The 26144-nt window shown below is 46.5% G+C and overlaps 1 protein-coding gene across 1 annotated transcript in view; it reads right to left on the bottom strand.

Moving 5' to 3' along the window:
* The window catches only part of DOCK1 (dedicator of cytokinesis 1), a gene marked incomplete at its 5' end in the record, with an annotated part of 461308 nt that extends 439181 nt beyond the window's left edge, over window positions 1-22127 (bottom strand). The window contains 6 exons of the mRNA XM_049646029.1: window positions 879-1014; window positions 5561-5709; window positions 8313-8409; window positions 11991-12046; window positions 15080-15120; window positions 21971-22127. Coding sequence (XP_049501986.1) covers window positions 879-1014; window positions 5561-5709; window positions 8313-8409; window positions 11991-12046; window positions 15080-15120; window positions 21971-22127 — 636 coding nt within the window. The remainder of the gene's footprint in view (window positions 1-878; window positions 1015-5560; window positions 5710-8312; window positions 8410-11990; window positions 12047-15079; window positions 15121-21970) is intronic.
* Window positions 22128-26144: the final 4017 nt, after the last annotated feature.

The raw sequence follows: 26144 nt of genomic DNA, 5'->3' as shown, positions 1-26144 counted from the left end.
AAGAAAGAAAGAAAGAAAGAAAGAAAGAAAGAAAGAAAGAAAGAAAGTTGACATTAGCAATACTCACCACTAACCAACGTTGCACTTTCTTTATTGATGACAGAACAGAAAACTACATGCAACCGGTTAGCCTAACACAGCAAAGCCACTCTGCAGTCACTTCCTTGTCCCACTCAACACATGCATGCACCCAGTGCAAAGGTCACAACCCCTTAACAGTTTGTACTGAACATGGTCTTCAAATACTGCAGTGTCTAAACAACGAATCACGGTGATGTTCACATGCAGAGCTGCTTAATTTCTGGTTCCCCCACTACACTAAATCCTCCGAGAACCCTTCTGTCTTATTCATCAGTACGTCCTCAGTTTGTGGTACCCAGTAGGTGCTCAATAAATACTTGCTGAATGAACGGCTGACTCAATCAGTCAACTGACTTCTTAATATCTGCTATAGAGAAGACACCATTAGAGACCAGAGAAAATGCAGAAGATCAGTAAGACACATGTTCCCTGCCCTGATCAAGCTTAGAATATGTCACTCCTCTGGCTCCTATCAGAGAGGAAATGCAGAATCCAGTATTGTTTCCCATGAGATGAAAACACAAAGTCAATGTCGTTAAGACCCTGCCTCCTAAGACGTAGCACAGTGCTTACAACCCTCCCCCCGCCCCCACCAAGGGATGAAATCCTTCCTGGTCGTATGTTTTGACACTGGGTTCCTTTCCATTCATCATCGTATGAAATATACTATATTGTCGTGCCTTCTGAGTTTTCTAGTACAAATTCTGGGCCTCACTGGTGTTTTATTAATGTTGAAAACTGTTACTGAGAAAAGGTACTCTCAATGTAAATGGCACATTACAGACAGCCGAACTTACCTTTTCTTCTTGCAATCTTTCCTCCACTTGTTTAGAAGCGATTTCATGAGCTCTAAAGAGACTAATCGTGCTAGTTAGTTCTGGATCCAAAATGTTCCCGTCTTCATCTCTCACCACCAAGTCCAGATCAAGAATTCTAGAACAACAAGAATTCAGAGCTTCATGGACACGGACCAAGGGCTTTGAATTCTCTGACACAACTTCAGTCCCGACAACTAGGCGCAGTTGAAAACATCACAGAAAGTCAGGGTCATCCATAATACTAGGGGACATAATTCTATAAGGTCACTTTCTTTAAAACACATTCCTTTGGAATTCAAAAAAATTACTCAGGGGCACCTGGCTGGCTCAGTCAGTAGAGCATGAGACTCTTGATCTTGGGGTTGTGAGTTTGAGCCCCATGTTGGGTACAGAGATTCCTTAAACACTAAAATCAGGGGTGCCTGGGTGACTTAGCTGGTTAACTGTCCGAATCCGGCTCAGGTCATGATCTTATGGTTTGTGAAATCGAGCCCCATGCTGGGCTCTGCATTGACCGGATGGAGACTGCTTGGGATTCTCTCTCTCCCTCTCTCTCTCTGTGCTCCTCCCCTGCTCCTGCTCTCTCTTTCTCTCAAAATAAATAAACTTAAAAAAACAAATAAATAAAAGTAAAATCTTTAAAACAAACTATTCAATGTTTACTTCCATTGCAGTAGTGACTTTTTCTTCAAGTGCAAAATTTTACAGATCTGCACAGCCCAAATGAAGTGTGTGTTACCAATCACTATATGAACAGCATGGGCAGTTTAAAGCACACACATGCTACAGATAGTTGGGGGAGGGGTATGTATGGGGGGTATAATATACATAGATAAATAGAGTGTATATATAGGGTGTGTAGTTATGTATAGAGTGTATATACATACATGCTCCTGTGTGTGTGTGTGTGTGTGCGTGTGTATGCAGTGACATACAACCCATGCACCCATATATTTAAAATTGGTGGTGGTGACATCATCACCAAGCTGGGGAGAAGAGGTAGGAAGGAAGAGCGGGGGCAAAGGCACACCCACCATTCTATTCTCGTCAATTCTATCACACAGCTTTGCTTCTACCTACAGTCAGTTCTAATCCTGAAATTAGCTCATCAGAAGATCTTCGATAAAGATGTTCTACTGTGTTTCGACACCAAACATGTGGACGTTATCCACAATAACATTAAGCAACTTTCTGGCCAGATGGCTAGACGTAGTAGCCAACTTAAAACATGAGCAGCATCTGTCTAATAAAGCTGTCCATCCATGTCTGGAAATGTTTTTTGGCAACCTTCTCTCTGTTTCCCCAAATCTGACGAAATTGTTAGGTGATTTTTAGCACAATTTTTATTTAAAGAATAAACAAAGACCATTATATAAAGAAAGAAACCAGGAGCTGCACCACGGCGACGTGTTCTGGCTTTCTTTTTAATAAGACATGAGAATCTTAACCACAGATGCCTTATACTTTTGCCTTTGGGATTTTCTTCCTGCTATTAACAGGTCTATGGAAGCAGGATTTTTTTTCTTTAACCATACGGCAAAGTAGAGTGTGCTGACAGAAAGATAAATCTCAATTAGATAATGACTGTAACAGTTACAATTTTAAGAGGAGAGGTGACTTGGGAAGAAAGACTCCAACGAGGCAAACTCATGCCCGACTTCTCTCCCTGAAGGTCACACACCTTAAAGCTGGAAAGGAGTCTGATAACGTGTGCCAATCAGGTTTCACTTTGAGAGGATGCTGGGCCACTGCACCATTTGGAAAGCAGTCACAAAGACCTCGTGCTCCCCTCTTAATATCTACTAAGCAAATCCACTGATGGCAAAGCAGGACCCACTGGGCCAGTCGGCAACATGACAGTAAACAGGCTTTTAAACAAATACTCAGAGGCTTTTCGCTCTGCGTGAAAACAGCCTAGTAGTTGCAGGGATGGTGGGGTGCCTCAAAAGGAACAGAAAGACATTTTTTTTTAAAAAGCCTTTTAGTCTCTCATCAGTTGTCTCTGTAATAAGCTTCGCTAACAAAGCCCCCTCTCTCCCAAACCCTGAGCCCGCCCCTTGGGAGGAGTCAGTGCTGGTGTGGGTGGGGTCAGTTCTGGAGTGGGTGGGGCCAATGCTAATGAGGGGGGAGAGAATCCTTTCTCTTATGGGCTGCCCAGTGCTGGTGCCTGCAGAGTTACAAAGCATCTGGCTTTAGAGGACGGTGGCCAGAGGTCCCACAGGCCACACGGAACCAGGCTCCCTGAGGAGCAGAGGCCCAGGCCACGTACCAGCCTGCTGCATACACCCAGCCGTGTGCTCCTCGCCTCAGTCCTGCCAGGACGGATGGCCAGACCCGCTTCACAAAGGAAGAAACCTAAGCTCAGAGAAACATCCAGAAGAACCCTGAGCCTGGATTCTGAGCCAGAACCCTCTCATGGTAGAGTCCGTGCTTGTTCCAGAATGCCACATGGAAACTGGCACAGGAAGTGGCTTGTCAGGGTTCTCTTCATGCCAACTCTTTTGTGTGTTTTTCTGAGCAGCCAGTGCTCAGGTGGGGTCTGAACCCACAGTGAGCTTCTGCTACGAAGGTGTGTCTGAGCATAGCAGGAGGGCAAAAAACTGTCTTATTAAGGACTGTATTTCCTCTCAAAGCAGTAAATTATGTTTGGAAACACTTCCTTTCGTAACTCGATTGTTCCACGAAATAATGTACTTTCGTTGCTTACCACAGCCAAACTAAGCAGGTGGTTCTGAACATAAGCTCAAAATACAACACTCCAAGAGAAAATAGAATCAAAGCTCCAAAAAGTTTCATTTTTTTTTAAGCAGGTGCTCACGAAATGGGTTTCCCTAAAATGATATCTAATATCCTATACTCAGAAGATTCTAACTTTCTGGGGCATCTCCTGTAGCCTTTTTTCTTTAATGTTTATTTATTTTTGAGAGAGATAGAGACAGAGTATGAGCAGGGGAGGGGCAGAGAGAGAGGGAGACACAGAACCCGAAGCAGGCTCCAGGCTCCCAGCTGTCAGCACAGAGCGTGATACAGGGCTCAAACCCTCAAACAGCAAGATCATGACCTGAGCCAAAATCGGATGCTTAACCAACTGGGCCACCCAGGCGCCCCTCCTGTAGCCTTAATCCAAACCCTCCATTTAACTAATAATGTTGCTAGAAACTTTTCACACTTGAAAGGATGAAATACTAGAAAACAAAATGATACTGTAATTCTGATTTGGCAGAAAGGTTGAGTTTATACCCAGGGCACCCTTCAGCTAACCGACTGGGGGCAATCCTCTCCCATTCTCTGAGCTTACCATCCTAGTGTGTAAAACGAGGGGCTTGGTCCAACCCAGAAGTTACCTGATCTGCTGTCCAGCGTGGTCCAAGTCTATTTTTAAAAACTGAAATTTCAGGCCAGCATGCCAGATATTAGAAATCAGAATCTTCAGGGGTAGGTCCCACGATTCTGTATTTTGAAAGCTCTCCAAGTGATTCTGATAAGGACCAGCATCTGAGAATCGTGTGACCAGATCATTTTTGAGGCCTCTTGCAGCTCTGACATTATAGGGACAACCAGTTACCTGGTGGGAAAGGGCGTGGCCTCCTTCCGGTTACAGACTTGGCAGACCCAGGAAGAAGCGGCTCACTGCCCCTCAGCATCAGAACCTCGAGCGAACACTAGAACACAGAGCTGTGCGGGAGGGAGCGCACGGCCGCTGAAAGCATTCAAGCACAACGGAGTGGAGGCTTGCTGTAGACGGGAACCTTTGCAAGAGCCATCCTTACAACAAAGCAAACTATTTGTTGTTTATCTGAAATTCAGATTTCGCTGGCTGTACTTTTGTTTGCCAAACCTGCCGTCCCCCCCGCACTGGTGCTAAGTTTCAAGGTGACCTGTGATGTCCCTTCCAACTCTCAGAACCTGGGGGGTCCACAAAGAAACCTGGTGCTTGTTATTGCCAGGGACCCCAGGTCTGGACTCAAAGTGAAGTACTGTCAGCAGAAAATAAAAGTTCCTTCTCGGCGGGACTCACGACAAGGTCCTCTATGGAAGAGTGCAACTGAGAGACCACCCAATCCCCTGCTTCTTGGAGACAAGAATAGGTTTCAACAATGACTCTGAAAACTCCTGATTTTTAGAACCCAACAGAAAATACCCTATCCTTTTTTTTTTTTAAATCTTTAAAGTAATCATTCCACCCAACATGGGGCTCGAACTCACTACCCCAAAATCCAGAGTCACATGCTCTACCGACTGAGCCAGCCAGGCACCCCAAAAATACCCTATCCTTTCAAAAATGAAAACTAGGGGGACGCCCAGGTGGCTCAGTCACTTGGGCATCCGACTTCAGCTCAGATCATGATCTCACAGTCTGTGAGTTCAAGCCCCACGTCCGGCTCTGTGCTGACAGCTCAGAGCCTGGAGCCTGCTTCGGATTCTGTGTCTCCCACTCTCTCTCTGCTCCTCCCCTGCTCATGTTCTGTCTCTCTCTGTCTCAAAAATAAATAAAAACATTTAAAAAAATTTAAAAAAACTAAAAAATAAATGAAAACTAGGCCCTTATTTTGATGTTAGAAATTTTTTTATGATAACATGATCTTAGACTCCTCAAGGCTTACGGTAATGGTATTATATTGGATAATTTAAGCATGAAATCATCTTTGAAATAAACAAACCTGTTGCCATAATCAATTTTGGCAGTGACCTTCTTCTTCAGTTCTTTGAGCTCATCCTGCGGCAGAGTTCCAGAAAGAATCTGCGATCGCCATTCGATAAGGTCATAGATCATGTGCCGCACGCTTCGAAACATCTCCCTGTTGTCTTGCTGTACGGAGGAGAGAAAAGCCACACATAAAGCTTTTGGTATAAAAGAGCTCTGTGGAGTGTTTTCCAAACACACATGTAGTCTATGCTTTATCTGATGCGATCCAATTAATGTCAAGTTAAAAGATGTTTTTAGCATGAAACAGGAACACATCATATGGAGTCTGGTTCCTCTGAGGCACTAAAGATCGAAAGGAGAAGCCATAATGCACAATTCTCACTATTCCACCCAAACTTCCAGAGTATATGCCTCTCAGTCAAGAGGTTCACCACAGCGGGATCGGGATGGGGAGCCTCAAAACCAGCCCTCGTGCATCTAGCACGTGGCCCAGGGATGGGCAACCCCTGAACCTCCCTCAGGATCAGCGTGAGCTTGAAGATCTTGCCATCGAGTCTTCAACATTTTGAAGACGGCGCCCTGAGCGCTATTCTCGGCACCCCAGGCAACGGGACACCTGGGCCCGTCGTCAACCAGGCTGTAGGGAACAGCATCAGCCTGGGCCCCGGCACGCGGCGCCTTATTCAGCGCACACAGCTTCTAGAAGCAGTGAAGTCCGAATCTACAAGCAGTCAGTGCATTTACATCAAACGGAAAACACACACAAAAAAATTCACATTTTTATCACTTTATACATACTTTGAAGGGTGCTGAGGGTACCAAAAAAAAAAAAAAAGCATTTTGCATTGAGACCAAGAGTACAATTCATCAAGGATGTTAGGGATTACGCCCCCGCCCCTAAAAGGAAGCGGGTGGTTCTTTCTATGAAATCTAGGAGACCTTTAATTTGATGAAATTCTAAACATGGTCCCTATAAACATTAAAACATGGCTACTACGGGGCGCCTGGGTGGCGCAGTCGGTTAAGCGTCCGACTTCAGCCAGGTCACGATCTCGCGGTCCGTGAGTTCGAGCCCCGCGTCAGGCTCTGGGCTGATGGCTCGGAGCCTGGAGCCTGTTTCCGATTCTGTGTCTCCCTCTCTCTCTGCCCCTCCCCCGTTCATGCTCTGTCTCTCTCTGTCCCCAAAATAAATAAAAAACGTTGAAAAAATAAAAATAAAAAAAAACATGGCTACTACACACTTTTTTAAATAACTTCTGCTCTCCACATCTGAACCTCCCGTTCCCCGAGTTCTAGTATGTGACCTTTGTAGGAATTTCTAAGACCCTCCCCACCAACCTGTCAAAGAACGCCCTCAGAGACTATTCTGCACCCCACAAGCTACTTTTATAGCATCATCCTAACGTTAATTTCTTAACTAATAACTAAATGGTCAAAAGTAATGGTTTATTCCACAATTAGATTTGTTTCCTCTTACTAATTCATTTTTCTAAAGCCTTATCAAGTATCTAAACTTCGTAATATTTTGCTAACTTATCTACAGCCACAGGGCACAGCAAAACACAACTCGTACCAAAACGCTGTAAGGAAATTTCTACTAGCTTTGTATAAATCCAACAATGCAAGTCCACCAGAGACAAACCCACATTCATAAAAAGGAAGCTAAGGTGCCCACTAGGCATGTCTACCCCGGGCGTGAACTAGACCCAAGCCCACGAACATACCAGTCAGCATCAGCCCCTGTTTGTTTTCCTGCCATATTTTTGTTTAAAAATTGCTAAGTTGAACATGAAACACCGACTACAAAATTGCTCAGATTTACACAAAACATTCATGGCTAACTTTACGCTTTTTGGTTTCTGAGAACATTTGATGACCAATTACTGCAACTGCTTATTACTGTGCATTTACAAGAAGCCACTGTATAATCAAAAACAACAAGCCTGCCCAGAGAGCAGCTGTGGGACTTTTGCAAGTTTTCTGTGTTCCTAAGAAATCGATGCACTGACTTCCCTCCAGAGCCCTTGCTTTGTGCTGACAACATTAGCATACGAGAAATCAACACTCTGAATAGAAATACAGGCTTAACAAAAGGTAATCTTCTGCAAATATGAATTTATGTGCAAAGAAATGCCCTGAGGGAATAGGAAATGGAAGATGTCAGAGTCTCAGCCTCCCTGCGTTAATAAGGCTTCTTCCGTGATCGGGAGAACTGGACAGCTGCACACAGAGCCAGAATGTAAACGACTTCCCCACCTCTGGAACAAGCACACTTAAGTCTAGAAGACTATATAGTTTAACTCAAATGATAAGAGACAGGCAATGGCAGAAAAAATAAACAGCAATTGTTCTGTACTGCGTCCGTAAAGAAGCACCCGTTAAAGCTTAAAAGCAGATTTCAGTTTTCAGGATCTAAATATCAACGTTGAGGGTACATCGATGCAGACTGCCTAGTCCTGTCTTCCAAAGCCTTCAAGCAGCCCGTCTCCCCTTTTAGCACAATGAAGGTGAAATCCTTGGCCCTTCCCTTTACCAACGCTTTGTCACAGGGAGCATGGCATTTACAAAGCGGGTCCAAGAGGACAATGGTCCCCCAGGGTGGCCAGAATAATGGGCCACGTTGCTTTCTTTGCCCTGAGTAGGACTTAGTCCTTGGTTCTGTTTTTGAGGTTCCCAGGGAAAGGAAAATCATCCCCTTGGTACAGCAAGGTCCCACAAGACCCTTCTCTATTTTGAAGCTTAGATTCAACATCCTATTTTCTCACCACGTAGAGCTGCCTCCAGATGGTGGACCACTCTCGGAGTGTCGTGGTGACTTCCTGTATGAGCGGGAGGTCGCCTGGGATGACCGTTTCATGTTGCCTAAGGGAAAGGAGAAGAGGACAGCCAAGTTCATGGCTTCATTAAAGTCTACAAGCTATACCTTGTAAATTCCAAATCGGGTCCACAGAATTAAATATTTAAGCAAATGGAGAGAAAATATACAAATAAGACTGTGTCCACACATATGAATACATACATCTCTGAGACTGACAGGTAATATTTGTACAGAACTTGAGTGTGTTCCTACATTATCCTACATGTAAAGGCGTCTACCTCATATGTCAAGGTAAGATGAAGGAGGCAAATAATATCCCATTTAAGGTCTTCAGAACGTCAAGGTCTGAGAGTACATTCATAATATGTGTACCCATCTATCTTATAGACGGCCATAAATTATAGCCAATCTGTGTGGCATTAAAATGCAGGTTTGGGTTTAGATGATTTCTACGTTTCCATCATGCATAAAACTCACTATATGATAATACATGAAGCACTTATCCCTGTCAAAATATGAATGAGGCCACGGCTCCCCAGTGTCCAGAGGTACTCTATCTGATCCCCAAACTCTGATGTATCCTCTCCCTTTTCCCTGCACCCCGAAAGGTTAACCCTTGACTTAGTCTTAACTTGCTATCTATTTGTGTGTGTGTGTGTGTGTGTGTGTGTGTGTGTGTGTTTAAATGGTATCAACCATGGTTTTTCCAGTCGCATGCTCTGTGTCAGGCCCTGTGCTACACAGGACTCAGAATATTTGGGACTGAGTTAAGAGATGGAAGTGTGGCTCGTGCAGTGAGGCCACCTCGCCCCAGACGTCCTGAACGGACAAGACTGCAACCAGCATGGAATATCCCGGGATTCCAAAATATATCCCACCTACATATCTTGAGTTGGCTGTGGCCGAGATGGGCGGGCAAGATGCTTACTTTGGCTCGCAGTTGGGGTTCAGGGCTACAATGACCTACTGATGGTGGGGCTCCCGAAGGAAAAGACAATGGTGTCCCTGAGAGAAAACCAGTGTCTGCGGAGAGGTCTAGCCACGTGCACCCCTGGAGCAACAGGGACCAGATGTCCGAGGCAGGGGTGTGTCTGAGACCATCATCCACAAAACTGCTTTCAGAAATTGCCCTTTGATGGGACACGATCAGTGTCTATTTCAGAATGTGGTTTTCACAGCAGCCCGGCCGGGTCTGTCACCAAGGTTCCCGGTAAAGATGTTGATGAAAATGTGGTTCATCGCACTCTGCAGTGCCCTTCTGAGAAGGCCCCCCGGGGGGGGGGGGGGGCAGTTTCTCTTCTCCCACGGGGTGAGCACATTTGGCAGCAACCTGGATGCTTCCACCTCCCAGATCCTGAGTTTCATGCTCGGTCCACTGGGCTCTTCCATTGGCTGTCAGAAGCTTGGGGCTCAACTAGAACTCACGTTCACCACACGTAGAGGGCCTCGCTCTACATACTGTGACCTGGTCTCAGTTCTGGATCCTTCCCACTTCCTCCCTCTTCGTAGGCCTGATCTGTCTCTGAACTAACGTGCCGACTGGCTTTAATGGACTCGATCTGGCTGCTCTGTAACCACCTCTTTGTAACCACCTCTTTACCCGCAAGGGGTCAGCCATGTCTGCCCCACAGGGTTGTCATTAAGACCTACAGAAAGAACATCACGCAGGGCTCATGGAAGAATGAGCGAGACACAGCAGACAGTCAGTGGGGGTGGCTCCTTAGTTGGCACTAAATGACACCAAGGGACGAGTCAGGGCTGAAGGCCCCAATCCGGGCATCACGCACAGAGAGGAAGCACAATGACACGGGCCACCCCAAACAGAGGGGCAACACAGGACTAGGAGAAGGACAAGGAGAGCACCCTGGGAGCAGCGGGCAGGGAAGGAAGTAGGTTAGGCAGCATGAGAAACGGGGTATGAAAGCATCAGAACAAACGAGGAGCTTCATCCAGTGAAGGGGACAGCCACCAGTGCCCAGTGCTGCAGGAAAGCGCCAGAAGAACAGCCTTGAGAAGACACTAGAAGCTTGGAAATCAGGAGGCACCGGCAGCCATATGACCATGGGACGAGGGACAAGTGGGAACCGCCTCGGTCATGGGGTAAAGGTAGAGACCAGGTGGCAGCAGGCACGTGGCAGTGATGTGGGGATGCGGGGTGTCTGAGAGGGAATGGAGGCGGGAGTACAGAAAGAAGAAACCCGGCAAGAGAGACAGGGTGATGAACTTGGAAGCAGGGAGGCAGCAGGGGTGGGATGACAGAGTGGCCTGGGCTGGATAGGAGGAAGGACCACGGGGAGGGGAGGTCGATGTCCGCAGGTCTCCGGAAGAAAGGAGAATGGTCAAGTCTGAAGGCAGGAAGTCCTTTGCAACGAGGAAGGCACAGACAGCCGGGCTTGGGTGGGAGCAGCACAGGGCAGCACGGGGAGCGAACACAGGGAGCCCCAAAGCCTCGGCAGGAAAACCATTTCTTTGCTGTTTGTTTCCCGGGTGCACCATTCACTCGCTCACCCTGGGGCATCACACCCCGGGACCCAGTGTGTGTGTCTGTCTGTCTGCGTGGGTGTGGCTCTCCTCACCGAGAGTCAAAATAGTCTCTTGTTCGCTTTACTATAATGGTTCCTAATTACATTTTCCATACATTCTTTTGTATATACCTCGCAGTGCTTTTTTACAAAAATTAATCACAGTCTGATGCCTATACTGACTGTGATACAGATGGATATAAAATACATTAAATGCATACTTTATTTAATTATTTCCACCAGAGTCAAAACTTTCCTTTCCCCACCCCTTTCCTTTTAAAACTTTGTGCACAAAACATTTTATCTGTATTAAAAAAAAAAATACCGTATTATAGGTCGTCACCATTTATGCCTCTAAATTATTTTCTTCATTTTAATTATGCATCATGCAACCACAGAACCCGATTAGTCCTTTTCATATGTTAAAAGTACAGTGCTTGGAAAGGCAATTTTGTAATCAGCCAAAGAGATGTCATTATGCAGTAATCATATGATTAGTAATTTTATAATTTACATATTTAACGGAGGGTGAAGATGTAGCAGAGACAAAAAAGGAAAACATTTTAATGCTGCGTCTTCCAAGTTCACACCTGGCTATTCATTTGCCATTCCTGCCTAATGGGTTCCCATTCTATAAAAGTCCTTTTAATGATCTTATACATCAGTTTTATGACCTCTAAGAAACATACATCACAATTAGACAAAATGTAAATTCACACATGTCCCAATTTACCAACTGTTGCTTTACCCTCAACTCCCTTTGCATCACAGCCTGCAAAGTCTTCCAGAAAAACGGACTCAGAGCTGGGGGGCTGGAACCTCCACCTGATGGGGTCACTCTCAGAGGAGCACAGAGCACTGGGCCCATGCTATCCCAAATCGACATCAGCTTCAAGGAACGTGACTGCAGGTACAGTGCTGACTTCAGACTTTTCAAAGGTCCAAAGCCACCCCAAGTTCCCTCCCTCTCTCCAAAACTCTCATCCCATCACGGTCACTCACACCCACATTCACCCCCCACCCCCCTACAGGCACTGCCATTTGGATAAGCAGCAAAGCCAAGTACAAGCATTTCTTTGCTCGAACATCAAGACCAGACTCACCCTTTGCCTTCAACTATGGCTTCTTTAAGATGAATATACGAAGCAGGAAATATACCCTTTGGGGGAGGAAAAAAAAAAACAGTAGTTTTTATTATCAACATGAATACCAACTGAAAATCAAACAACTATCCTGAAAGGGTGGAGGCAGGCATGGCTGGATAACGCGAATTCTGTGAGTCTCATGGTAAATCTCACATACAACACAGTGAGGCAAACAGGAGGCATAAACTCAGTCTGCCTGTGTTTCACTGAGGCTGCAGGTGTCTCAGAAGAAAACAGAAGCGAACTGTCTGCGGGGAAAAAATTCCACAGGCCTTTCCTGTGTCTTCTCTATAGGTCGCTCCTCGCGTCCACCGCTGCCCTCGACGCGGGCAGATCCAGAGCCAAGCGATGCCTAAAAACAATCTCCGATGACGGTCTCTGACAGTTCCTTCCTTCAAAAAGCTAACGCTGCCGTCAAAAGTTGCTTTCCACCATCAGTCATCACGTATGCATGCAGGCCTGCTTACCTGACCCACGGATTTCCCATCAACCTTCAAACAGAGAAAATACAGACAGTGGACGAATTTCGCCCGATCCACACGACCGCTAGACACGGTTTCTGTTAACACCGTGCCCCACATCCGCAAAGCACGGCACGCGCCTAGCAGGACGGTGCGTGAGGGGAAGTTGTTCGCGAAGTTCACTGTTAAGCGCAGTCGGTGAAATGCCAGGAGCTTTACCAAGACGTCGGCCGCGCGTCTGAGCAAGCGAAACAGCTCCCTCACTGGTGTGAGGCAGAAGTGAGCACCCGAAAGGGAGCAATGGGGCTGGAGGCGCTGGGGCGCGGGGAAGCACAGCACAGCTAGTCAGGGTTCCTGCACTAGATCTAGCGGGCGCAGCAGCAATCCACTCAGCGGCACTGGCGGTTTCCAGGCACCTGCCGTGTGAGCAGGATCGTGTTTCCCTGGCATCTGGCCTGCAAGGATTTACACGGGAGAACCAGAAACCACAACTACTAATCGTGTTTGGGAGGGGCATGGGTACCATTGATTCGCGTTCCTCCTGCCTATTAGGAAAGGCACCGAATTGCACAAAAAGAAGAATTATCACAGAGAGGGGAGCAGTCGGGCAGAAAGACAGTGGCCGAGCGACGAAGAGGACTAGAGGACCCCTCCCCCAGGCCCCAGCCATTCAGGACACCCCCAAATCCCAGGATGCCTCCAAGAGCACACATGATGCCAGCATGTGCTGTCGGATGGAGGGAGAAAAATAACAAGGCAGCCTCGCCCGTGTCCACAGGCAATGATAGCCCTCAGTCTCCGTAAACCTGGTCTCAGGCACCACGGAGCCCCGGAAGGAGCAGTAGAAGGTACAGAGGGGACTCACGCAGAGGCTTGAAATGAGCAAACTGCGCAGCAGGGGTCGTTCTAATCCAGCCCGAACGATCTACACCTGTGTAAACAACTATACAAAGGATGCTTCCAGAACACTTAGGAGTCAGGATTGCTAGGGGCCAAGTCCCTTCTCTGCACTGCTGGGAGGGACCCACGAAATCCTATTATCTTGCAACTGCCTCATCTTCCAGTGAGGATTTTAGATGGAAAACTAAATACAGCCCTGCCCAGCTCTCCTGTAGCAATGAGCTGTAAAGGTCGGGGCACCCCAAAGAAGGGCAGGAAGGACAGCAGTTCAGGAAGGCACTGGGGGATGGGAAGCACTGGCGAAGGTGGTACCAAACACCAAATAAGCATCAAGGGAAAGGGAACAGCTTGCCTGGGGCCTGCCCAGCACATGGCAGAGGGAGCTTCACCCCTGTTGTGTGGCTGTGGAGGGAGACGGTGGCCCATGATCCCAAGAACCCCAACTCTGTATAACAAAGTCCTCGGCTGTGGCTTTCTCCCATGAAACTAGAGTTTCATCTGTAGGAATATTCTCTGGATTGTAGGAGGGCGATCAAGTTTCCCTGGGAAATCTATCCCACCATCCACCCGCTTCGAACCCGCCATGTTCAAACGTCAAGGCACCAGGTCACTGGGTGTGTGAGACACGCAGCCCCGTCTGAGTCTGGCAGGACGGGGTAGGAGGTCCCCGCTCCTGTCTGCAGACTGGCCTCACCAACAGTACTATCTACGCCAGAGGAGGCCAGCCCTGCTGTCCTCAACCCGGGCCCTTCCCGAGTCACTGCTACTAAGGACGAACAGCTCCCCACTGTCCAGCATGGCCTGTCTGCAGGGTCTCTAGGGGAAGCAGAGCAGGAATCTCCCTGCTCGAGCCGCTGGACTTGGAAAGCCTTAGTTACGGGCTCAGGACCGCTGGAGGAGCCCAGCCCAGTTAGGAGATAATGAGAGGCAAAGTTAAGAAACAGAAGTGAAATGAGCCATCTGCCAAGCGTAAGTAGATGTTAAAGTGTGTACGTTAACGTGGGCAGGGCCTAATCATAGCTTAGAATGGACAGGATTTCAAACTCGGAATAAAACAGAAGGGCCGTAATTAGGTTTTGTGAAGCTAAGAATGGAAAAGCCACAAGAGAACTGCGTGCGGGGGCGTCCACCACCAGGATCGGGGTGTGATGGCCCGTCTTCGCTTCAGAAGCTCACACTGCCACGCGAGCAGACTGCCCTGGGACACAGAAGCTCTCTCTGGCGAGCGCCTGATGCAGTTTAAGAAGAGTCACATGCAAGAGGCAAGCAAGCATGCGTGAGCTTTGCAAGTCTGTTGTCATCACGGATAACGTAAGACTGACGATTATAAGCAGTGCTTTTTTCTTTCTGAAGTCATTACACCCAGATCATTCTAGTACACCTTCCTGTGCTTCAACAGGGTGCAACATTCCACCCGGAAGAGAGGATTCCGCCCTTCGTGACAGGAGGTCAGCACTGCACCTCAGCCCAGCGATTCCGTCACGGAAATGAAGCCAGCGTTTCTATAAGTGCGTGTTGTTCGAAAGGCAAACAATTCAGGGTAGCCCGCGTTTCAGCCCACACATTTTTTCAGCTCAGAGAAAGATATAGAAGGAAAACTTGTGGACACAAAAGGGGTAGGATTGATTTCCTCTCACCGGGTGATGTATGAAGGGACATGTACTGGGTTTCAGAAAGACGACTTACCTTCTTAGACTTTTTTCTCAAGGTGTAACCTCTGTACCACCCTAAACAAACAAAAGTTGAAATAGTTAGAACAAGGAGACATCCTAGGACCCTGACGATACCCTCCCGTCATACGGGATTCGTTACTTTGCAGAAGCAGGGAAATCAGTTTGCCACAAGAATCCAATAATCCCAACACCGTGGAAATATACTGGAAGGCTCCCGAGGGCGCGTCTCAAAGTCGCCAGGCTGGTGACCTTCCCGAACACACCGCCAGCTCTTTTCATCTTCATCTGCCACTCGAGACCTCGAGGCTATCACTTTGGGGTTAAGCAGCACAGTCCCATGAGGAAAAATCGTCCCTTTGACCACTCATCCCTGAGCAGGCTCCTTGGGTATACACCTCCCCATTGCTTCCTCTCCCTGATTTGGACAAGGGTCACAGCCAAGTGCACAAACCAGCATCCTCAGATCAAGAACTGCCCATAACAGAGAACCTATTGAGCGTTAACTTCCTCCATCCGGAGACACTGTGCCCTGAAGCAGCCGTGATCTCACAATGTACGTCTGGGGCAAAGACTCAGCCCCCAACCGGAAGCACCAGGCCCGGGAACAAGGGCCCACCCAGCCCCTGGGGTTTGGCCTTGACTCCAGTTCCCACGGAAGCCAAAGACGGGCACACTAGGACTGTCAGCACAGGGTACAAACAGAAGAGCCCTTTCGACGGCAGCACAGCCCTGACCACACCCTTGGCACCTCTGCTCAAGCTGAGGGTGGAAATGGTCCCTGCGGATGCCTCGGTGTCCACAGCCAGTCTCCAGCCTCCCAACAGCCTCACTTCGCACGACGTCCGCGGGTATATGCTTACCCCAAAGGCTCTGAAGTCACTCTGGCCATGTTGCTCAGGGAAAGTAAATCCAAACTCAAATTCCAACTCTGCCCCACTGGGGCAAAAGGACCCGGTCAGAGAATCACAGGAGCCCACAGAGAGTTATCCCGTAATTTTCCAGACAATAACCAAATAATGGGCTCTTACACAGTATCAGAAATCAAAGCTCAGAAACTAGCAATGTCTGAGCGAGCTCAGAATATTGCCACAATGATGGCACCCTCTTACCAAACAACAAGCATATTACCAACCAGAGGCAAGGAAGAAGATCACAGACCAGAAAGTGATGGGGTGGAAATGAGCAAAGTCCTCAAGGGATTAACGATTAACAACAGATGCTTTCTAAGCACTCACAACCAGAGATGGACATTCCCAGGATCCATGCAAAGGATTTGCTAAGACCTAGTGGTGACCGCTTTGCTTTCTTGACAAAGGGACTCACCAGATGGACTGGGGACACAGCAGACTCAAAGTGTCCAGATTTCCGCCGCACATGTGCGGGACTGTCTCCAGAAAGCCGTACTGTCTACCTCACTGGTCAGTGCGTGGCGGTCCAGAACCTGTGCCCGTCGAGGGCAGCGTTCACACACAGTGAAATGGAAAAAGAGGGGCGGTCGATGCAGTCAGCAGCCTGCGTCTAGAACCGAAGAAAGGCTCTATTGGTTCAACTTTAAGGACGGGCCTCCACCCTTTCACTGTAGCCTTCATATTTTCATTATTAACACGCCCTTTCTTTTTCTGAAACTGATAAGGGGTAAATGCCCCAGAACATATAAGGAAAATACTATAAAATGACAGGAAAAACACAGAAACTAAGCAGAACAGAGCAGCGCTTAACCACAGTGTATAGAAGAAGTCCAAGGACTTACCCCTGAGAGAAGAGAGGCTCAAACTTCATAATAATCAGACACAATTTTACTGCCCAAACTTTAGAGGTAAAAATTGTTATGCTGCACGATATGGGCAGCCCTGGGCACCGTGGGGAAGAGTACAGCCTACAGGAACCGAAGGGGAGCAACCTTCTCTACTTCTCCAAAGCATCTGTCCCCACGGCCTGCAACCGACAACCACCACCTGGGAAGGCGTCCCTGGGAAAGACACGCGCACACCCGCCCATGCACACCCGCGGGACAGATGCAGGATACCCATGCAGCGTGATGTGGGGTGGTGTCAGTGGAGGGGATCTGAGTGCCCAGAGCTGGGAAGGCTGTCGGTAAAACACGGGGAGCGCACACACAGCAGTGGGAGCTGTGAACTAAACAGAACGCTAAAAATAAACAGGTGTGCGTCTTAAAATGTAGCGCTGGGTAAAAAAGTAAAGAACAGAATGAGAGCTATGCTCACATTTATATACATGAAAAGTACATGCATGCCAAACAGGACAAGAACAGGAACATCCACTTCAAACATGGTGAAAGGGTTTTCCACGGGAAGAGGGGAAGAAAGAGGTGAGCCGTGGGGATAAAATGTAGGGAGTCTTGTCTTTTTTTAACGTTGAAACAATAGCTGGTAACAGTTTCTTAACTGCCTTCCTAAGCAAAATGAAAACCTATCATCTTCCTCCCCAGATTATTTGCATACATTATTCCTTCAACCAACTGAGCCCACACACTATGTATGTGCCAGAGACCACACTAGACAGAGCAAAATACAGAAAGAGAGGAGACCGAATTTCTGACGTGCGTGAGCTCACAAATCGGAAGACCTCCTAAGGGAAGCAGGGGCCACACCGTGTTGCAGGACAGAGACTGTAGCTTGAAGGAGAGAAGATATCCCTGCAAAGTCTTTTTTCAAGGAAGGGAGGAGATATAAGAGAATCAGGAGCAGGAGGTCCAGGGCCAGTAGTAGTAACGGGCTGATAAACTTCTCCCAGGCAGAGCTCACGAGTGGTCTCCTCTCCGTGGAGTCAACCAACCTGCTTCAAACAAGAGACACTCACCTAAGAGACAGGCAAATATGGGCAAGACTCAGCCCCTAATCTCAGGGAGCACACAGTCCAGCACAGGAAAATGGCAGCCGAGCCAGCAAGCACCACACAGTGTTCCCAGCAGAACAACAGGAGGAACACATTCACTCAAGTCCAGGGGTGGTGCCGAGACGGGACGGTACCAGCCAGAGCAAAGGAGGTGGGAGGCAGACAGGAGGGAGCTTTTGCCCAGGCAGGACGTGCTCGGGTTGAGTCTTCAAGGACGCCCCATGGCCAGTCAGATGGAGGAGGGAGAAGGGGTGCTAGGCAGAGCAGCATGGGGAAAGGTGCCTTCACTGTGCCCTGAGAAGCCATCAGCATCAAGGACAGAACATGCATGCGGAAGAAGCTGGAGTTTCTTCAAGGGTGGGCAGGTGAGAACCACCGTCACCAAGGTTCTGGGATCGGCCCAGTGTTTAAGTAGCTGCCCGAAGATGGACAGGACATTCACTTATGTCAGGTGTATGGTGACCTGCCCCGAGTGCTGCACAAGAGAGTCAAAACCCAGATGTGACCAAATCGCATCTGCATGGTCAGCATCCACATGCACAACGGGCATTCTGGAGAAAGCACCAACCGGCGTCCCGCTGCATGGGGGCACAGTCAGCCCTGCGGCCGAAATCTCAGCGCACAAAATAATCATCCCCCGGAAGATGGTAACCACAGCTACGGCGCTCGGCCACTGGGCCAGAGCCAGGCGGCCGGTCGCCTGGGACAACTTGCAAAGGATGTCTGCTGAGTGGAGGCTGGGCTGGACGGCTCAGTGGTCTTCTATGAGACGAGAGCCTTAGCAACGTGACTGCCTTCTCCAGTCTGCCACGGGTTAAACTGTGTCCCTCAAAATAGATGCTGAAGTCCTAACTCTATCCATAAATGTGACCTTATCTGGAAATAAGGTCTTTGCAAATGATCGAGTTAAAATGATTTCATTATACCGGGCCCTGGCGTCCTTATCAAAAGGAGAAGCAGACAGAGACACACACAAGACGCTGCCGTGTGAAGACGAAGCAGAAACCAGAGTGTTGCGTCTACGGTCTAAGAACACCAAAGACTATCGGCAAACCACAGAAGCCGGGGAGATGCACGGAATAGCTTCTCCCTCACAGCCCTCAGAAGGAACCAGCACAGCCCACATCCTGATCTCGGACTACCAGCCTCCAGCCCTGGGAGAGAACACACCTCTGCTGTCTGTTTAAGCCACCCAGTATGTGGTACTTTGCTATAAAGGCCCCAGGAAACTCCCACTGTCTCACAAGGCCTTGGACGGACACATGCTGATGGCCCAAAAAGGAACTCATGTGTATTTGGGGAGAAAATATATTATTACCCCTGTAAAAATTTGAATATATTCAGTTCCAGGATAGTGGTTTAAACAAAAGAATAATCTCCTAATCTTTGTACACAGCCTGCAACCTCCCTGGAGTACAGCATCCAGCCCCCAAGAGCCACATGGAAATTAGCAGGTGGCAGGACCGTTCACCGGAGAATCAATTAATAAACACGGGACCGTGGCTCACCTCTCCAGTCTGGTTGAGCCTGGGCACTGCTTAAAGGCAGGGGCATGCCTTCAATGAACCCTCCAAGTTCCTTCCACCTGCACAGTGACCTGTAAACTGCTTTTTCTTTGCTCTAAGCTCCAGGCCCTCATGAGCCCGAGAGAGAGAAATTAACAGCAACTTAAAGTAAATTTGTTCTTTGAACCTTACTATAAAGAGTGATCATCTAGAATGTATATTCTCTGCAGAAATCCACGTCATATCCTGAAAAGGATCACACAGAAAAAGAAAATTAAATTTGACAAACAGAAATACATTTTCTTAGAGGAAATGTAGGAGGGGAGAGGAGGAAAGAAAAAAAAAAATGCCGAACTCAAATACGATCCGTGAAACTTACATAGAACAAATGGGAAGAACAGAAAAACAATTATTCCATTTTTATTTGATGAACAAAGACACCAAGTTTCCCAAAGCCAAAAGTACTTCCCCAGAAGCATTTCTCTGATCAGATTCTGATTGAAACCAAAACGACAGTTGTCACGGAAAAGGAACTTGTTTTGTGTGAAAGGGTCTTTACAAAGATTGGAGCATTTTAATCAGAATCTGGAAGACTGACTAGCCCAGAAACTGAATGCTCACTGAAGAATCCTTTACCACGATGCCTGCTAGCCAATTTTTTTTTTTTTTAAGTCAAATGTACAGCAAGGATCGCTGGCTCGTCATAGGATCCCACTGTTGGAAGAGTCCATTCCTCTTATGAAGCAAAGAACAAGAGGTAGCAGTCTGTGCGTGCCCAGACTGACCGGAAATTGCTATCTCTTTAGGAATGACGTCATCGCCCAGAGTTTATTAACCAGGATTTCAACTTCAACTGAGCGGGGTCAAACATAAAAAAGATGTAAGAGCACTTCTGCCTTCAGATGAGGAAAGTGTCTGAGATGAGAGGTTTGATCCCTAACGTCTACTTAATTTCTCTCTGCTTCCTCTCCAACACTGGCAATAGATACCGAGAGCAGATACGGCAATCCGACTGTCAGCTATAAAAACTGAAAACAAGCAGAAGGCACCCATCACAACTACTCATTCACTTAAGGACACAGTCTGTTTTCACAGTTACATCTGCTTCCAGGCAGACGACACTAAAGCTGATTTTTTCTTTCCCCTACCAGGACGATTTTAGGCTTAAAGACGCAAAGGGACTAGAATTCTAAGTCCACGTGAGTCACAAGGGCAAACCAGGGACATGGCCTCGGGGGTATTCCTAGTGGCCTGGGAGGAACACTGCAGCAAGCCACAGCCTGCCTGGCGCACAGAGGCTCACGTCTGCTTCGCTCTTGTGCAAAGTGATTTCCTGAACGGAGTGTGAAGCCCAGTTCACCGATTACAACCGGGTGACTTCAATCTCCTCTCTTACCCCCACCTCCTACTGGAAGGGTTTAGCTAAACCCAATCCAAAAGCAATTTTTTCTATTGAAATGATCGATTTTAATCAGTTCTTTTCATTCATCTGCTCTATGGGAGTCGCCCCTTCAAGCAGGAAATAAAGCCACCAATGCTAAAACACAATTTTACAAAAACGTCCAGATCTGAGGAGTTTCAGACATCCGGGCCATCGTTGCTCCCCTTGTGTGTGACAGTAACCTCAGGGGGGGGGGGGGGGGGGGGGGGGGAGCTTCTAATGATACGCATGACACTAAAGACAAAAACCAACTGTGTGTGGGGTGCCTGGGTGGCTCAGTAGGTTGAGCCTCCGACCTCGGCTCAGGTCATGATCTCGCTGTCTGTGAGTTCGAGCCCCGCATCCGGCTCTGTGCTGACAGCTCAGAGCTTGGAGCCTGCTCCAGATTCTGTGTCTCCCTCTCTCTTTCTGCACCTCCCCTGCTCGCACTCTGTCTCTCTCTCTCCTCAAAGTAAATAAACATTTAAAAAAAAAAAAAAAAAAACAACTGTGTGAAAAATCAAAGACATTTAAGAACCACTGTCACAAAAGTACATTTACGGGATTTCTAATCTATTGGGTAATGATTGCTTCACTGGACCATGTCCCACAGAACTGTGACAAACTCCAGTCACCTCTAAGAAAACAGGGTCAAAGAAAAAAAAACAATCTTGGTTCCTTTGAGGATGTTGCTAACAAATCTAAATGAGAACAGAAGAAGTCTTACCGGATACATCAAATACATCAAAACAATCACTTAAACGCTAAAATATCTTAAATATTTCTTTCCATTATTTTTTCAAGTGGTCAGTTATTCATAGTCAAGATTTATATACATTTGCAAAAAAGGAAACAAAGGGTTCTGTTGTTTTTAATGAAAACAGCTATTTCCCCAGAAAACTTTAGAGTCTAAAATTCAGAATTTTTAGTTTTGGGCTCATTGTAATAAAGTATCATTTAAATAACAAATAGCCTCATGACTACCCTCACCTGAAATGGCATCCATCATGCAAGAAAAGCGATCGTATGAGAAAGACTCGTGTTGACACATATTTTGGAAACACTGAAAAAGTGTGCTAGTTGCCCAAAACGGTAGGAGAAAAGACACCAGAAGCATACGCACCTTCATATGTTTCTAAGATGTGCACAGTGTCTCCTATTTGTAGAGAAAGTTCATCCGCTCCCCTGGCATCGTAGTTATAAAAAGCTGTGAAGAAAAAGGGATAAGAAGATATCAGCAGAGGTAGAAGGGACTTTGCTGCCTTGTTCCTGCTTGTTTTTCATGTTGAAACGCATCCAGTCCGTGCCTGGATCATCCTCCCTGACAGCCTCAAAAGTAGCCTTTTCTTTCAAGAGACAAATATAAAGAGTCGTCAAGTAGAAGAAACCCGTAACCCCACGCAACCGTAAGCGATTTTTCTTAGTGTGGTCCTACAAATCTCTAGTGATCAACGCAGTGTGGCAGTGGCACAAAAACAGACACACAGATCGACAGAACACTGTAGACAGCCCAGAAATACACCCACACTAACACGGTCAAGAAGGAGGATGTGAAATCTGCCGTTTTGACCACTTGTAAGTTCCGATACAAGGGCGACGGCGGCGTCCGCGGTGCCGCACAATCATCACCACCAGCAACATCCACAACCTCTCTGTCGCTCCAAACACAAACTCCATACCCGGTAAGCGGTACGTCCGCGTTCCCCCTCCCCTGAGCCCCTGAGAACCTGTGGTCCTTCTCCATCCCTCAGAAGCGTGACTACGCCACCTGCCTCATACATGGAATCAACCAGGGGCGCCTGGGTGACTCAGTCGGTTGGGCGTCTGACTTCAGCGCCAGTCATGATCTCACGGTTTGTGGGTTCGAGCCCCACATCAGGCTCTGCGCTCGCAGCACAGAGCTCGCTTCTGATCCTCTGTCTCTGTCTCTCTCTGCCCCTCCCTCGCTCGCGCACTCTTTCTCGCTCAAAAATAAATAACATTTAAAAATAAATAAATAAATAAATACATAAATAGAATCAAACAATACTGTCCTTTTTCTATCTGGCTTCTTCAACAGAATGTTTTAAGGCTCATGCATACTATCCCATGTATCAGAACTTTATTCCCTTTTATGGCTGAATGTTTGCAAGAGGAAGAACATTTTAATTATCATTTTAATTATCACTTGATATACTATCTATATTTCCACTAATAGATATTTTAATTAAATAATTATTTCCTAACTATGAATCAATTACACATGGACTGAATATTCTTTAGAAACCAAACTGATTTTTTGTTTAATGTTTATTTTTGAGAGACAGAGAGAGAGAGACAGAGAGAGACAGAGCACTAGCAGGGGAGGGGCAGAGAGAAAGGGAGACACAGAATCCAAATCAGGCTCTGGGCTCCGAGCTGTCAGCACAGAGCCTGATGTGGGGCTCGAATCCACCAGCCAAGAGATCATGACTCGAGCTGAAGTCAGATGCCCAACCGACTGAGCCACCCAGGTGTCCCACTAAACTGATTTTTTTAATTATTATATAACCAATGTTGATATTGAGCCAAAAAGTTATGTTACAATTAAACAGGCAAAAATATGTTCAACATTAAGAAGAAATTCTTAAAAGTAGTGATACTCAACAAATCTCTGAAACCGTTGTTCATCTGAACATTCAGCAGTGCCTATTTCTCTTAGAGAAGCACCTAAAAAAGTCATACCATTAAATGCAGACCACAATTTTACTCCAGCATGATGAGGTGAAGGTAACTATCACAGTGGAAAAAGGCTATTAGAAAGTGTTAAAGACACAAAAAGTACAAAGCCCACTCTCAAAAAAAAAAAAAAAAAAACAAAAAAAAAAAGAAGAAGAAAGAAAACATATGGAAAGAAGTACAAAGCACCCAGATTTCAAACTATACTGCAAAACTGTAAAATCAAAACAGTATGGTTTTGGCACAAAACAGACAAATAGATCAGTAGAACAGAATAGGTAGCCCCAAAATACACCCATGCTTATATGGTCAATTAAGCAACAACAAAGGAAGCAACAATTTACAACAGGGAAAAGACAGTTTGTTCAACAAATGGCGTTGGGAGAACCTGACAGCTACGTGCAAAAGAATGAAACTGGACCACTTTCTTACACGTCACACAAAAATAAACTCAAGATGGATTAAGGACCTACATGTGAAATCTGAAACCATAAATCTCCTAGAAGAAAACACAGGCAGTAATTTCTCTGACATCATCCACTGAAATACTTTTCTAGATATGTTTCCTCAGGCAGAGACACGAAAGCGAAAATAAACTATTGAGACTGTAGCAAAATAAAAAGCTTTTGCATAGAGAAGGAAACCATCAACAAAACAAAAGGACAAACTACTGAACAGAAGAAGATATTTGCATATGATACATCTGATGAGAGGGTAGTATCCAAAATACACAATGAACGTATATAACTCAACACCAACACAAAACAATCCAATTAAAAAATAGGTCAGGGGCGCCTGGGTGGCGCAGTCGGTTAAGCGTCCGACTTCAGCCAGGTCACGATCTCGCGGTCCGTGAGTTCGAGCCCCGCGTCAGGCTCTGGGCTGATGGCTCGGAGCCTGGAGCCTGTTTCCGATTCTGTGTCTCCCTCTCTCTCTGCCCCTCCCCCGTTCATGCTCTGTCTCTCTCTGTCCCAAAAATAAATTAAAAAAAACGTTGAAAAAAAAAATTTAAAAAAAAAAAATAGGTCAGGCTTTAACAAATGGTGTTGGGAAAACTGGACAGCGACATGCAGAAGAATGAAACTGGACCACTTTCTTATACCATACACACAAAAATTTCAAAATGGATGAAAAAACCTAAATGAGACAGGAAACCATCAAAATCCTAAAGGAGAACACAGGCAGCAACCTCTTTGACCTCAGCCGCAGCAACTTCTTACTAGACACGTCACCGGAGGCAAGGGAAACAAAAGCAAACATAACTATTGGGACTTCATCAAGATAAAAGGCTTTTGCACAGCAAAGGAAACAATCAACAAAACTAAAAGGTAGCCTACAGAATGGGAGAAGATATTTGCAAAGGACATTATCTGATAAAGGGTTAGTATCCAAAATATATAAAGAACTTACCAAACTCAACACCCAAAAAACAAACAACCCAGTGAAGAAATGGGCAAAAGACATAAACAGGCATTTTTCAAAAGAAGATTATCCAGATGGCTAACAGATACATGAAAAAATGTGTAACGTCAGTCATCATCAGGGAAATACAAGTCAAAACCACAATGAGATACCACCTCACACCTATCAGAATGACTAAAAGCAACGACACAAGAAACAACAGGTGCTGGGGATGATGCAGAGAAAGGGGAACCCTCAGGCACTATTGGTGGGAATGCAAACTGGTGCAGCCACTCTGGAGAACAGTATGGAGGTTCCTCAAAAAACTAAAAAGTGAACTACCCTACGATCCAGGATTGCACTAGTAGGTATTTACCCAAAGGATACAAAAATACAGATTCAAAGGGGTACATGCTCCGCAATATTTATAGCAGCATTATCAACAACAGCCAAATTACAGAGAGAGCCCAAATGTCCATCAGCTGATAAATGGATAAAGATGTGGCATATGTATGTATGTGTGTGTGCATACACACACACACACACACACACACACACACACACACACACACACACACTGGAATATTACTCAGCCATCAAAAATGAACTCTTGCCATTTGCAATGACGTGGATGGAGCTAGAATATAATGTGCTATGAAAAATATGGCAGAGTAAGACAAATACCATATCTCACTCATATGTGGAACTTAAATAAAACAGATGAACATATGGGAAGGGGGGAAGAAAAGAAAGGGAAACAAACCACAATGCTTATTTATTTATTTATTTATTTAGGGAGAGAGAGAAAGCAGAGCAGGGGGAGAGAGAGACAGGGGGAGAGAAAATCCCAAGCAGGCTCCATACTCAACACAGGGCTCAATCTCACAAACCTTGAGATCGTGATCTGAGCCCAAATCAAGAGTTGGACACTCAATGGACTTAGCCACCCAGGCACCCAAGATGCAAGAGACTCTTAACGATAGAGAACAAACTGTGAGTGGAGGGAGGGAGGTAGATGGGGGATGGGCCAGATGGAGGATGGGCATGAAGGAGGGCACCTGTGATGAGCCCTGGGTGTTGTAAGTTTTGAATCACTAAAATCTACTCCTGAAACCAATATTGCACTGTATGTTCACTAACTAAAATTTAAATTTAAAACAATGGACAGAGAACTTAAATAGACACTTTCCCAAAGAGGA

The sequence above is a fragment of the Panthera uncia genome, chromosome D2 (genome assembly GCF_023721935.1).
Source record: "Panthera uncia isolate 11264 chromosome D2, Puncia_PCG_1.0, whole genome shotgun sequence".
NCBI classification, from domain to species: Eukaryota; Metazoa; Chordata; class Mammalia; order Carnivora; family Felidae; genus Panthera; species Panthera uncia.
The sequence above is the reverse complement of the archived record's forward strand: the minus strand, read 5'-3'. Positions and strand labels throughout refer to the sequence as shown.